Raw genomic sequence first — 14493 nt, 5'->3', positions numbered from 1 at the left:
GTGCGTGCGAGCGCGCGCATGCGCGCTGCTCGATCGATAGTCTCGAATCCAGACGCGTTTGACGACAAATCGTCTCCGGGCAGAGAAAGGGAAATCACCGATTTCCATCGAAAATTGAAACAAAGCATTAGAAATTGTAAGAAAAACGTAAACCGTGAATCTCCCGCCATGAATTCGCATTCATCGTGTCATAATAAAATGCATCGCGAGACAACGTCCCGCGGCGCTGCGAGCGACGGCGCGGCGCCAGCGTCACCATCGCGACCATCGTCTGGGCTCGAGGCTACGCCCGAACGCCGTATGCACATCTGCGCATGTCATATGCGAGCACGATCTCTTTCTGTCGTGGCATCTGAAGGTGAGTAGTTGTTCGTTGTTCGTACGCCGGTAAAACTATCCGACGAATCTCATCCGAGGATACGACATCGGACAACAGGTATGGAATAAAACGACGGTCGAGGCCGCCGCGTGTTGTGCTGTGCATATAGTTTCGCGATTTCGTTATGGCTGTCCGTGAAAATTCCGCCCGAACGGTATTCTCGCCGAGTCACGGTAAAGTGCCGCATGGCCGGTTTAGCTGTGCCTTCTATCTGTTCCCGCCGGCCAGGATCTCTTGTATCTTTACGTATCGGCGTGTCAACGATGAGCGGGCGTCATTTCGCGGAGGGATCGTTGTCGATCACGAGGATAAGATCACGGACGAGCGGGTAAACGGGATTGAAAACGCCGGTCGCGAGCCGGCGGCGGATGCGCGTCCGAGATCGCGAGAGGAGCGGACCGGATGCACTATGGCGGCCGTGCGGCTTGTCAGAGCGCTGGAATTCGCGACGATGCGCGAGCACTCTTGTTTCTCTCCATTGGGGAGGACGATTTTTTTCTCCACGCGATAAAAGTCTCGCGATTCTCGCTCGTGTGCTGCTCGAAAAATCGCGGCCCGAAAAATCGCGGTGCTTGTGGCAGGATGCGTGCGAATAACGGTGGAGTCGAAAAACCGGAAACGCGAGGTTAAAGGTGCTCTCCTCTTTCTCTTCTCCCTTCTCTCTCTCTCTCTCTCTCTCTCTCTCTCTCTCACTCGAGAATCGTGAGTCCGGAGGCCGTGTGCAACGCGACGACCTTGCATCTAGACTTCTGGAATGTGATGGAGATCGATTTTTTTTTCCGGGTGGCAATAAAAGTGCCTTCAACCTGTCTTTTCAGGTTATATGGCACTGGAAATCAATTCTACGGGGGAGAAGATAACGAGGACATTACCGGCACGGCGTGGCTCCAAAGCCGGGTCGCAAACCGAAATTCTATATCCGTTTTCCGTTACAGAGTTAAAAATTCAGAGATACACATATAAGAATCGCGCGCGTCTGCGTTTCGCGCAGAAAGTTAAGTTGGTGGATCACACGGGAAGAGGAACTTTCGACCGATTCTTGCGAGGTGATTCGGCGCGCGGAGGAAAAAACTGGGCGTTATCTGGATTCCCGTCGATTGCCGAGAACGATTACGCGAAACGATAACGGTTGATTTCGCAAAAACCGCAATATCGGCGATTCCGTCACGTTTTAACGCGCAAGGACCGCAGATTATAATTGACATCCTGAGGCTCTTAGGAGGGGCCTCCGTAATTTTCCACGCGCCTTCGGCGAGTCACCGCGTGCTGGCTGGCTGGATGGACCGCGAAGGAGGCGACATATTTGGCCATCTGATTCGCCACGTTCACCTTCCAGCGAAGCGCGAATCTTTCTCGGTCCATCCGAATGCGGGAGAGTTTCACGAGGAGAGAAAGAAAGAAAGAAAAAAAAAAGAGAATCCGTAATAATGTGGCATTGTGCGCGATGCTGAGCGTCACGACAATCGTGGCAACAGCGCGCCGCTCCTTCTCGTCGTCACTTACAAAATGGCGGCTGTCTGCCATTCTCGAATATTCACGTTCGGCCACGTGGACGGCGGACAAAGACCGCTGCGACATCCCGAATGCCCCGCGCGCGCTCGAGAAGCGCCTGGAAAAGCGATTGCACCATTTAGCGCAACGCGAGATCGGCGCAAGATTGGGGCGGAGAGAAATTCCAAGGCGTGAATTCGCAGAAATTCCTCGGAGCTCCGCTCGCTCCAGACGTCGTTCGATTCCATATTGCGATGATCATTTAACTCGGTACAGATAATCGGATGGTCTCCAATGCGTGAATTAAATTGTTGCGAATTAACTCGTAACAAAAACACAACATTTTTGATATGCTAAGGGACATATGGGCTCACTGGCTCTAAAGTTTTCTTATTATTTAAAAAATTTTTAGTTTTTTTATTATTTTTAGAATTTATCAAGTTTATAATCAAGAAATAAAATTCTGAACATTAAATTATTTCAAATTACTACTATTTAAAAATTGGGACAAGTCTCAAGCATATCAGAACTCATTTGTTCCATTATAATACAATTGAAAGCCTGAATTTTATCCAACAATATTTTCTAACTCCTGTATTTTTGTTTTCAGAGTACTAGAAGAACTCTCCTAAACTACAAAAATGGGCAAGGAGAAGATACACATTAATATCGTCGTTATTGGACACGTCGATTCCGGCAAGTCGACCACTACTGGTCACTTGATCTACAAATGCGGTGGTATCGACAAGCGTACCATTGAGAAATTCGAGAAAGAAGCCCAGGAGGTAATGTTCAATAATTTTTAGACAAAACATTCTATAATTACATAAATGTAGTTGTAAGAATTGATTAATTACAGTCAAATATGAGAAAGATATTCAATTGATTGGTCAATTTTTACAAATACGACTATCTTTACACAAATATAGAATAATCTTAAAAATATGTTTTGTATAACAATAGATTTGAAAATGATGGTACATTGATCGAAAAACACATTTTGTGTAAGAATGAACTTGTGACAATAATGATACATTTTTCTTTCGTTCGCGGCTTTCACGTGAGGATTATCTTTGAATCCGTTGACGGCTAAAAATGTCTGAATGTCTTTTCATCAATAACTGCGTTCTATTTGGCGTTCGCAATATTCTTAGAATCATTTTTCCTTGTTTATCAAATGTTAAACAAGAACAATTGAATGCTCGCGAGCGCAAAATTGCAACTAAAGTTTTTATTAATAATATTGAGATTTGTTAAAACGTCTAAATAACAATAGAAGAAAAGGATCCTTAAAAAAGATCTGATAGAATGAATCTAATCAGGTTATTACTTTTTAGATGGGCAAAGGTTCCTTCAAATATGCCTGGGTACTCGACAAACTTAAGGCCGAACGTGAGCGTGGTATTACTATTGACATTGCCTTGTGGAAGTTTGAAACCTCTAAATACTATGTGACGATTATCGATGCTCCTGGACACAGAGATTTTATCAAAAACATGATCACTGGTACCTCGCAGGCTGATTGTGCCGTATTGATCGTCGCTGCTGGTACTGGTGAATTCGAGGCTGGAATTTCAAAGAATGGACAGACTCGCGAGCACGCTCTTCTCGCGTTCACCCTTGGTGTCAAGCAGTTGATTGTCGGAGTTAACAAAATGGATTCCACCGAGCCCCCGTATTCTGAGACTCGATTCGAGGAAATTAAGAAGGAAGTGTCGTCCTACATCAAAAAGATCGGTTACAATCCAGCCGCTGTTGCATTCGTGCCAATCTCCGGCTGGCACGGAGACAATATGTTGGAAGTATCCGCCAAGATGCCCTGGTTTAAGGGATGGGCTGTAGAGCGAAAGGAAGGCAAAGCCGAAGGTAAATGTCTTATCGAAGCTTTGGATGCCATCCTACCACCTACCAGGCCAACTGACAAGGCCCTTCGTCTTCCCCTTCAGGTAACATTGATATTTTAATTACGCAATTCTTAATTTTAGCGAATAATTTACATGGTGTGATACTTATAATATAATATTAATTTCATTCATTGCACTTGCTTTATTAGTCTTTTTGACACTATGATGAAAAATTAATTATCTCATTCGCGGTTTTCACCATAGGATTTTTAATCCGTTGATGGCCAAGATTCGTCTGATTCTTTGAGATATAGAATGCATGATTAACTTTATTGAAGCAGAATAATAATTTTTTTTTGTGATTGCAGGACGTGTACAAGATTGGTGGTATTGGAACAGTACCCGTCGGTCGTGTTGAGACTGGTGTACTGAAACCTGGTATGGTCGTTACTTTTGCACCCGCTGGATTGACGACTGAAGTTAAGTCCGTTGAAATGCATCACGAAGCTCTGCAGGAGGCTGTGCCCGGCGATAACGTTGGTTTCAACGTCAAGAACGTGTCTGTTAAAGAATTGCGCCGTGGATACGTCGCTGGAGATTCCAAGAATAACCCACCCAAGGGTGCTGCTGATTTCACTGCACAGGTAAGTTTATTACACTTAATTGCACTCGTTTTATTAGTCTTTTTGACACTATGATGAAAAATTGATTATCTCATTCGCGGTTTTCACCAGAAGTTTGCTAGTGATGGTCGAATACGTCTGAGTGTCTTAATGTGTTCAAATATTAAAATTAAATTCTATTAACTTTAAAACATTATAAGATATGATTTCTGAACATATAATTAATATAATTATTTATATCATAGGTCATCGTGCTCAATCATCCTGGTCAAATCAGCAACGGATACACACCTGTATTGGATTGCCACACTGCTCACATCGCCTGCAAGTTCGCTGAAATTAAGGAGAAGTGCGATCGCCGTACTGGCAAAACCACCGAAGAAAACCCGAAGGCCATCAAGTCCGGTGATGCCGCCATTGTTGTCCTGGTACCCAGCAAGCCCATGTGTGTTGAGGCTTTCCAAGAGTTCCCACCTTTGGGACGTTTCGCTGTTCGTGACATGCGTCAGACAGTAGCTGTTGGCGTCATCAAGGCCGTCACCTTTAAGGATCAAGCGGGCAAAGTCACCAAGGCCGCTGAGAAAGCCCAGAAGAAGAAATAACTATTGTAATAGTTTCCGTGCATACACCGATAGTTTCCGTGCGAATATGCCACCGGGCGAACGACGGCGTACATCAGCCGTAACTCATCCTCCTTTGTATGACTTGCGAGAGACGAACTTGGCAACATTGTCTACAACGGAGTTCCTCGTGAGGACTTTATCGCGAGCTACGATCGGAAATGAGAGAACGATGATCCAATCGCGCAGATTGGCTCCTCGTGCATGCAAGATTGCGCTGCCGCGTTTCCTCGGCGCGCGGACATTTCGCTTGTCGAAATGGCTCCGTCATTTTTTTCATCGTAAGGAGTTTCGCAGGAAAGAATACGGGATGTTTATCTCTGGCCGATGATATATATTTTCGTCTCGTGGGAGTCCGCAAGGAGGAAGAGCGAACTTCGCGCGAGCTATCGCGAAACAACGTACACCTACCAACTACTTCATAACGAACATCAACATAATTTAGCGCGGCTTAATTATATTTTCTAATTACTATACGGAAATAAATTCTGTATATATCCGATATTTCGAGGAGAAATATGTCATTATTACTCTTCGTTGACGTTGTTACTTCATTAGTAACTTGTCAAGTTCATTATCCTTTTGAACAAAATAATTCCTCATTTTTATCGCTCTCACATCTACGGTAGCTATACAATCTAATCAGATAAAAAATAATATATCGTTTTTGCGATGTCCGTATTATTTTGTCTTCTTGGTAGCTTTTTTATATTAATCATTCAGATTATATTAATTCAAGAACGTAAGACTAGAGAGAACAACACGGTAATAGACCTTGACAAAAATAGATTTCGTTGGGATATATGAGATCTGTTGTTTCCTCTAATTATCTTTTCATTCAGTTATAGGTAAGATAAATCCAAATATCCTCAAGGAAGAAAACCTTTTTCTACGAATTATTCCTTTTATCAATTAACGTCTAACAAGAAGTGCAAGATGACTTTTACAATAACTCGATACCTTTTATCCCCCCCCCCCCCCACGATTTTTCTACAAACGACATTGGTTAACAGTTTTCTGTACATACATATAAATACCAGCGATGACGAGTAAGAGCGAAAATAAAGAAGCTGCGGAAACGAGACGTCGGTGATTCACTATCACCAGTACGCAAACCCGACTCCTTGTCTTCCCTTGTAACCTGTTCGGATGCTACATCAGAAATTCCATGAAGACTCGGAAAACGCATAAAATATACGTAAGCGCAATTTAATGGTACGTATGAGACTCGCAGCTTGAGAGAGAATACAGAAGTGGATTTTTTTAATCATGGTTTATACAAATAAAAATTAATGGAATTATTGCAAAACTAATCAATTTATATTCTGTTGCAATTCTTACGAAAACATTAAATATTCTGTATTCATAAAAAAAAACGCGAAGTTTAGCACTGCAGAAATAAACGTTCAAAGTTGTTAACAATTAATAATTAGGAATATAATAATATATATATAATAATATATAATAATATATTAATAATATATTCAATAGCAACATGTATTTTCTACTTACATTTGCAACATTAATTTCTGTTTGTTGAAATTTAGATACTATCCACTATATTCTATCTCTAAATAAATTGCGATTACATATATATTTAATGTGTATTAAATGATAGAATAAAATTCGTTAAATGCGAAAAAAATATCGCCAAATCGATTTCGCTATTTTTTCTTTTTCATTTAATTGAACTATGTATGCTCGATGTATAAATATTCAAATATATAAAATTGCATTAATTATAGGCATGCATTGATATGTTTTATTGATGTAATAATATTATTAACAAAAGAAACAATCTTGGAGTTTTAATGATATTGCCTCATTTTATTCTTATTTTTTTTACTATGTACTAGATGTATATTTGTTAATTTTGGAAAATTTAGAAATAATTATAAAGATTTTAAATTGTATACAAAGATTGACAAAACCAAAAAACTGTAACCAAGTAGAAATTTTGGCGTAGCCCAAAATTTATTACACTTTCAAGAATTTCATTTCGCAAAATATCTTGTACCATGAATTACAAAATTGAGTCGCGTTATATTACAATGAACGAGATTGCAAATGCACCCAGCATCAACAATCGGTCATAATACATGAATATTGAATATCATCATAATAAAGCCCAGTATCCAAAGCTCCACTTAACGTGCTATTTATAGAAAGTATTATACGGATCTCCGATGGCGGGGAGAAACGATAAAGAGAGAGAAGATACTAATGGAAGGTACAGGAAACGCGGCTGCAAGGGATCGGCCCGCCGATAACGTTGCATCACGTTGCAACGTGTATCTACTTGATCTACTCGAGTCGCCATGCTTCAATTGCCATTTGCCACCGAGCTGATCCGAGTTTCGCTATGTCGAGGTTAGGAACTGTTGTCAAATCTACGGCATCGAGGAGAGACGTAGGCGAAACATGAGGGAAATCTGGTGATGAGTGACGGGACGCTCTTTCGCGGAAAACATGTTTTTCCCCGTAGGATGGCCGCGGGTTCTCAACACCTGCGAGCAGGCCAAAATAAACGCGGTGGTGTGCAACAGAGATAAAATTATGTTCGCCGTTCTCACCGCGGACTCTCTTGTCATCTGGTACTGCAAGGCACGTAATTTAGGCCAAGAATCTGCTTTCATACAATACAGCTTGCGTCAATATTGCTGCAACGTTGCGATGTTACTGCAATATTGCTGAAATGATTTGTACTGTACAGGTTTTAGCTAAGTCATTAAAATCTCCCAGGATACTAATACAGTCATAATAAAATCTATCTAATAAGCAAAACATTATAGTATATACATAGATTTCATTAAGATTGTATTTTTCGGCAAGGAATGAGTACAGTGAAGCACAACATTCTTGTTGTTTGTAATGTAAAGATAAAAATGTAAAGATAATAATGCAAAGATAAAAGTGTTTCACTGTGTTATACTATGTCATCTGTTTCTTGGAAAACATCCTGTATATTCACTTCATATCTTATATGATTAAATTTATTACATATTAAACTGCATACATTCTCTTGTAATTTCCTTGGATGTTTCTGTATTTAATAATTTCTAAAATACAATTTATATATATTGCAGCCTTGTGTACCAATTGTATTTAGCAGACGATCTGCAAATTCTTTGTGGCAACATGGTGAGAACATTTTGGTACAATGGAGACCAGACTCGAGTATGCTGGTTATTGCAACATCAGATAGCTACCTGTTATTTTACAAACTTACAGACAACAGTGCGGAAGGTCGAGGACTTTATGAACAACGAGATTCACCAGTTACCAGTTTAAAACGGGATAGTGCGGAATTATTTATCAAAGAAGTCATTCCATCCCTCGTCTTGAGTTTCGTAAGTTTTGTGATAATTCCTCATTATCAAGCGTGACGTGAAAATTTAAAATAAAAATCAATTATTTGTAACTAATTAAATCATTAGACTAACTAAATCATTAGACTAATCATTGAATCATTAGACTAATTAAATCATCCATCGGCTACTGACTACAATAATTTAATTTTCTCTTGTTTATTTTGTAGGAAAAGTCGGCTTGGATCGACGGTGGGATCAGTTCGTTAGTTTGTATACGAGATGAACTTATGGTAGCAACCAAAACTAGCCACGTGGTACGTCATAAATGGGACGGTACCATGAATCGCGACTATTCTTTAGATTTGAGACGTATACCATTCAGTATTGATCAGCAAATTTCCACAGTGGCTGTACCACTTACAGAGAATAACATTTATGTTACTGATATTGAATATTCACCTCTCGTTGGAGGCTTTGCTATCGTGTTGAATAATGGCAAAGCTGCATTTCTCACTGCTCAATCTTTGAAATTTGATCCTAATCAAGTACAAGGAATCTGGGCTCAGGATGTAGACGATGCTACTTGCGCTGCTGTTAATCATAAATATCGACTAATTGCCATTGGTAGACAAAAGTAAGTTAATTTCATAATGCTATTCTTGAATTTGTAATATTCTCTCTAATTAGTTAGCTTTTAACTACAAATATTTTAATTTGCAGTTCCGAAGGTGTCGTATATTATGTAGACGAGACAACTGGTGGTTTAGAAATGTCGCATACCTTGAGTCTATCTTCCAAAGATTATCCAGGTCGACCGGGTAGCGTCAAGTGTCTCAGATGGACACCTGATAGTTGTGCAATCGCTCTCGCTTGGGAAGGTGGCGGTTTAGCACTGTGGAGTACCTTTGGTGCTCTGTTGCTCTGTAGTTTGAAATGGGATTACGGTCTACGCGTAGATCTGACACATGATAATCCTCTACATATTCATATGATGGAATGGTCTGCGGAGGGCTATCAGTTATGGATGCTGCGAGAATCTCCAGGATCTTTAGTGACCAACGAAAATGGCAATAAAACCACCAATTTAAGTCGCTCTCTTATTCAATTAGATTTCGCTAAAAGCCCTCTGACTATCAATCCGTGCATGGGCCATCACGGACATCTATATCTTCAAGGCGAGGATAGACTATATTTAAATTTAGGAGCCGGATTATCTTCGACTGCTTCGGGTTTTCATCTTGCTGCCGAAATGCCCAACGACAGTATGCTTCAGACACTTGCCGGCTGCAAACAATGGCTTGTTGTGCCTATTCCGACTGCATACAGCGGTTCCAATTGGCCAATTCGGGTAAATATAATATTTATAAGTATAATATAACAATATTAGTATATTTTAAGAAAACATATTGTAAACCAACAATTTCCATATTATTTAATTTTATTTTATATGATATGTAGTAGTAATCATGTAGTATTAATAAAAATAATTTTTAATAAATAATTTTGTTAACTATAATACTATAATACATAACATTAATGAAAAAAATTTTAACTTTTTTTATTATGTGTTAATTCACATATATGTTTATAGTATACTGCAATAGACAGCGAAGGTTTGAGCCTTGCAGTGGCCGGTCGAACAGGATTAGCACATTATTCCTTACCTTCAAGAAAATGGAAGTTATTCGGTAATGAGAGTCAAGAGCGGGACTTTATAGTAACTGGAGGATTGCTATGGCATAAAGGATATCTCATAGCTAGCAGTTATTCTATATTAGACGATAAAGACGAGATTAGAATTTACCCACGCGATACTCGACTTGATAATAATTATGTCAAAAGTATCAGAATGCCTTCACAGGTGCTGTTACTGAATACGACGAAAGATAGACTTTTAACCTTCTGTGCCAATGCTCAAATTATTATCTATGATATGGTGTTGCAAAATGGCGTGGGTAAGGTTGCTTCTTCATTTAAAATTGATTTTGAAAAATTTCTATCAATCTTCATTCAATGAAATGGTCGTGCTATTATTTTAGAAGCCGGTAGTATCGAGTTAACGAGGATACAAACAGTGGATATTAGTGGACTGTGCGTACATCCTGCTTGCGTAGTTAGCGCCACTTTGACTTCGATTCGCGCGGAGACTGCTGGCAGTCATCCTCATCCTGAGAGTCTCCTGTTAAATGTCTCCGGACGTCTTCTCATGGTTCAACGTGAACATTCTACCGACAATTCGGAAACTCTCTTCACATGCGGTGCACCAACAGTATTAGCGTCCTACGTTGAGAATGTTTGGGTTCCATCACGTTCAAGAAGGGATAAGCCGCATTTAACCGAGGCTTTGTGGCTGTTCTGTGGGGCTCACGGCATGCGAGTTTGGTTGCCTCTATTCCGTAATCATCAAGAAAAAGCGCATGCTTTTATGAGCAAGCGAATAATGCTACCATTTCACTTGCGCATTTACCCATTGGCAATACTCTTCGAAGACGCGATTCTACTGGGGGCCGAAAATGATACTGTGTTGTTCACATCGGACACTAATTCACCTTTTTCACTGCCCTTCAATTTATTGGAGCTTACGGTATTAATTTAATTTTCTTTTAATATAAAATAAAAAAAATTCATTTTTATCTCTTAGTTACTTAAATGTATAATGGCTTTATATTTCAGAGTCAAGTGTATTTACATCAGATTCTACGTCAATTGATACATCGGAACTTGGGCTATCATGCGTGGGAAATAGCACGTTCGTGCTCCGCGTTGCCATATTTCCCGCATTCGTTGGAATTGTTGCTTCACGAGGTCCTCGAGGAGGAAGCGACGAGCAAGGATCCTATTCCAGATGCTCAGTTACCGTCCGTCGTGGAATTCATTCGCGAATTTCCCGGTGTTTGGGCCAGAGCCGTCGTGCAATGCGCTCGCAAAACCGAAATTGCACTTTGGCCGTATCTGTTCTCCGTAGCCGGTCCACCGAAGAAGCTACTGCAAGATTGTTTACAACGTCAGCAGCTCGATACCGCCGCAAGTTATTTAATTATTCTACAAAATTTAGAGCCATCCTCCGTCAGTAGGCAACATGCTACATTATTGTTAGATGCTGCACTAGAACAAGGCAGATGGGAATTATCGAGGGATCTTGTGAGATTCCTTAGAGCAATCGGTAAATAATCTTATAAATTTTTATAAATATGATTAACTCAAATCATTTTGAATAATGTTAACTTTTTAAATAACGAGTTAGTTTTAAAAAATCAGTAACTTTTCATTTTCTAAAAATTAACGTTATATTTTTTTATATAAATTCAGATCCAAATGACGTGGAATCACCACGTACATCGTGGAGTGGTAGTGCAAAACTAGTAGGCCCTCCCCAAACACCTCCTCTTTCTCCGCATGAGGATGATCTGGCTTTAGTCTTGGGTACTATGCAAGTTTCGAGAAGCCGGAGTTATAGTACCACAGTTACGCCTAAAGTGCAATCCGAGAAAGACGTCGCGCCATCTTCTATGCTAGAGAAAACTCGTAACGTTGTTATGAGACGAAAGAAATCAGTTCCAACAGCAAAATCTAGCGAGAAAACTGAAAATAAGTGAGTATCTCATATTTCTTTTTTTTTTTTTGTATTTCAAAGTAATAATAATATATAAGTTATGTGAATATTTAATTTGAGACATTTATAAAATTTAATTTTTGTACAAATTTTGTATAAATTTTTGTATAAATTACTATTTCTTTTGTTGAAATATTTTCTTTTATTGTTGAATTATAATCAAATTTATAATTTTCTAGGGAAGGATCGGCAGAAGAGTTCTTTATTGATGTGATCTTGCAACGTCATGCCCGACGGCTACTGTCAGCTCGCCGTTTGATCGATTTGGGTAGATTCGCGGCACGACTTGACTTTCATTTAGTGACGTGGTTTGCTCGAGAACGTGATAGAGCAGCAAGAATCGATGATTATGTAGGCACATTAAAAGCAGTCCATGAAGACTTCGCATTTCCATACCCGACGCTTTCATTGCCAACGCTGCAGAAATTTCGGAGATCTAGCCTCACTTCTTTACACTCCATAATATCCGATGATGAAACCTTGTCCCCGAATTTGATCGTTGACGTACCTGACAGTGGATATACTAGTCTTCCAAGTGGTAGACCACCATATACAACGTTGGTCTCACCCGTCGCTAGCTTAGAAACGCAATTTCCAACTGCGGAAGCCAAATTAACGCCGAATCTGATAAATGGTACGTAATATTCTTTATTTGAAATACTTCAAATTTCTGTTCATACAAAATTTTTTTTTTAAGAAGATATTGTAAATAACGGAAGATTGTTGTATACTAATAATTTTTTGCATTTGATTTATAATTTCAGATGCCAATAGTGTTCTTAGTGATACTAGTACTATTTGGAGAGACGATGCAGAATCTATGGTTGGCTCTGTGTGCTGGGTTTCACCGGAGTCAGTAGGACCTACAGAAATCAATCCAGCCTCGACTTCCGCACCAATTGGCCGAGCGGAAGTACAGCTCAGGTACGAATATTTTTTAACATTAAAAATTACAATTATCCTCTCATTTGCGCTCTTTTATTTGATTACTCTACTTATTTGATTTATTTTAAGTTAAACTGTCTTGTTTAATTTATTGTTATTAAAAAATTATTATTTTATGTCTTATATATCTTTATTGACTTTATTTTTACAGATATTTATTACAGTTGTTTCTTGAAGGCAGTTGTTTAGGATGGGCTGCGGTTGTAGCTACCGTCCTTCGAGATGCAGCAGCCATGGCTAGAACTATCAGAACGGCACATGCACCAATGCAAACTTTTGATTCTATAATTAATCTAAGAGATGGATTGCTTACTTTAACCAAATGGTCTCATTCGGAATGGTATGTGTATATTATTACATATATGTGTCTTCACAATGTGTATATATTACAATTTTTTTTTAATGTTGAAAATTAAAACTAACTATTTGCTTTAATAAGCTCGAAGTTTATTTATTTTTTGCAAAGATATTTTTTCATTGAAATAAGTGACTTATAAATTTTAATTGCGATATTTATTTAATCTTATTTTTTATTTAAATTTATTACAATTTTTACAATTTAATTATAAATATTGATTTTGATTTTTAAATATTCTGATTTCAGTTTAGGATACCGTCCTTTTATGTCAAACATCCAAAATCAGATATTGTTGTTGAATCGACTGATAATAATCAAGCAACAACAAGAACAAGAACAAATACCAGAAAGTCCTTCTCCAAGTCCGGCTCCATCTGCTAGCAGTAACCAGCGCGGTACTCTCTCCCGTTCGAGACACTCTTCGATCAGTCATGCTTCCAATACAGCTCCACTCGAAGAAGAACGCTCGCACGAATCGCTCTTGACCGTCGAGGAGTCAGTATTTCATGGAAGTTATAATAATAATCTCAACGTCACGGAGGACACATCGCCGCAGAGCGCTTGCACAATTTCTTAAAGGTGCTTCATGAAACTCCGAAATAAGGCTGTCCACTATGTATTTTACATATGGACTAAATGGATTATTTTCAGATTATTTAAGACCAAGTTTTAGAAAAAGATATTCGATTGTTTGGCATATAAGGATTTCATATGTACTAGATAATTATTTCATAGAGGTTAAATTTTATTTTGAGGTCATTAATTAAAGCCTTAATTATCTTGATATTAAGAATAATTTTTGTAATGCGATAAAATTTTGTAAATTTAATATCAATATCCTCGTTCTAATGCAGGTTGTTCCAGAAATCCTTACAATTCGGAGTAATCTTGGAAATTTGTACATAACGTTTTGGAATCTTTTTATTAACTTTACATTGAAAATTTTGAATTGTACAGGGTGAAACATGTAAAGGTGAATGATTCACATGTACATAAGCACTTATGATGTTATTATTAAGACACACACTGTGTTGCGAGAACTAAAACTCGGACGCGATGTATGAAGTCGCCAAAGCCAATGGCAGTTCTTAAATGATTTTTTTTTACCGCTGTGCATAAAAGCACTGTATAATGCTCATTTGTTAATTATGAGCAATAGGGAATAGCAATATAATGAAGTTAATGAATGAACACGGCGGTTTAAAGATTAAATCAAAATCTTGGTTCATCAAGAGGTCTGATATTATATAATGATAATTATGTAATACGCAAAATAATGAAAATTATTAATAAGCTATTTATACATATA

The 14493-nt window shown here is 38.8% G+C and overlaps 2 protein-coding genes across 3 annotated transcripts; both read left to right on the top strand.

Annotated features, from left to right (window-relative positions):
- Nucleotides 1-358: 358 nt before the first annotated feature.
- LOC108685835 (elongation factor 1-alpha) lies at nt 359-5461 on the top strand. The gene is made up of 5 exons (XM_018190822.1): nt 359-436; nt 2481-2655; nt 3208-3816; nt 4083-4358; nt 4583-5461. The coding sequence occupies exons 2-5, from the start codon at nt 2512-2514 to the stop codon at nt 4937-4939; spliced, it is 1386 nt and encodes a 461-aa protein (XP_018046311.1). The 5' UTR covers nt 359-436; nt 2481-2511; the 3' UTR covers nt 4940-5461.
- A 1417-nt stretch (nt 5462-6878) lies between these two features.
- Nucleotides 6879-13916, top strand: LOC108686805 (guanine nucleotide exchange factor subunit Rich). Of its 2 annotated transcripts, XM_018192287.1 has the most exons (13): nt 6879-7561; nt 8044-8098; nt 8189-8307; nt 8496-8902; nt 8989-9616; nt 9860-10223; nt 10308-10852; nt 10942-11431; nt 11578-11860; nt 12061-12515; nt 12646-12805; nt 12978-13166; nt 13431-13916. In XM_018192287.1, the coding sequence occupies exons 1-13, from the start codon at nt 7427-7429 to the stop codon at nt 13759-13761; spliced, it is 4161 nt and encodes a 1386-aa protein (XP_018047776.1). In that variant the 5' UTR covers nt 6879-7426; the 3' UTR covers nt 13762-13916. The 2 variants fall into 2 exon arrangements, with proteins under 2 accessions (XP_018047776.1, XP_018047768.1); XM_018192279.1 differs by having other exon boundaries at nt 8044-8307.
- The last annotated feature ends 577 nt before the right edge of the window (nt 13917-14493 follow it).

Source organism: Atta colombica, unplaced genomic scaffold (assembly GCF_001594045.1).
Source record: "Atta colombica isolate Treedump-2 unplaced genomic scaffold, Acol1.0 scaffold100, whole genome shotgun sequence".
In the NCBI taxonomy this organism is placed as follows: Eukaryota; Metazoa; Arthropoda; class Insecta; order Hymenoptera; family Formicidae; genus Atta; species Atta colombica.
This window is presented reverse-complemented; position numbering and strand designations above follow the sequence as displayed.

What these genes read in the sequence shown, in the direction of transcription:
- LOC108685835 (XM_018190822.1), top strand. Translation starts at nt 2,512, where the DNA reads ATGGGCAAGGAGAAGATACACATTAATATCGTCGTTATTGGACACGTC. An exon ending in TCGAGAAAGAAGCCCAGGAG is followed by an intron (nt 2,656 to 3,207) that starts GTAATGTTCAAT and finishes ATTACTTTTTAG; the next exon opens with ATGGGCAAAGGTTCCTTCAA. An exon ending in CTGCTGATTTCACTGCACAG is followed by an intron (nt 4,359 to 4,582) that starts GTAAGTTTATTA and finishes TTTATATCATAG; the next exon opens with GTCATCGTGCTCAATCATCC.
- LOC108686805 (XM_018192279.1), top strand. Translation starts at nt 7,427, where the DNA reads ATGTTTTTCCCCGTAGGATGGCCGCGGGTTCTCAACACCTGCGAGCAG. An exon ending in TTGTCATCTGGTACTGCAAG is followed by an intron (nt 7,562 to 8,043) that starts GCACGTAATTTA and finishes TATATATTGCAG; the next exon opens with CCTTGTGTACCAATTGTATT. An exon ending in GTTCCAATTGGCCAATTCGG is followed by an intron (nt 9,617 to 9,859) that starts GTAAATATAATA and finishes ATATGTTTATAG; the next exon opens with TATACTGCAATAGACAGCGA.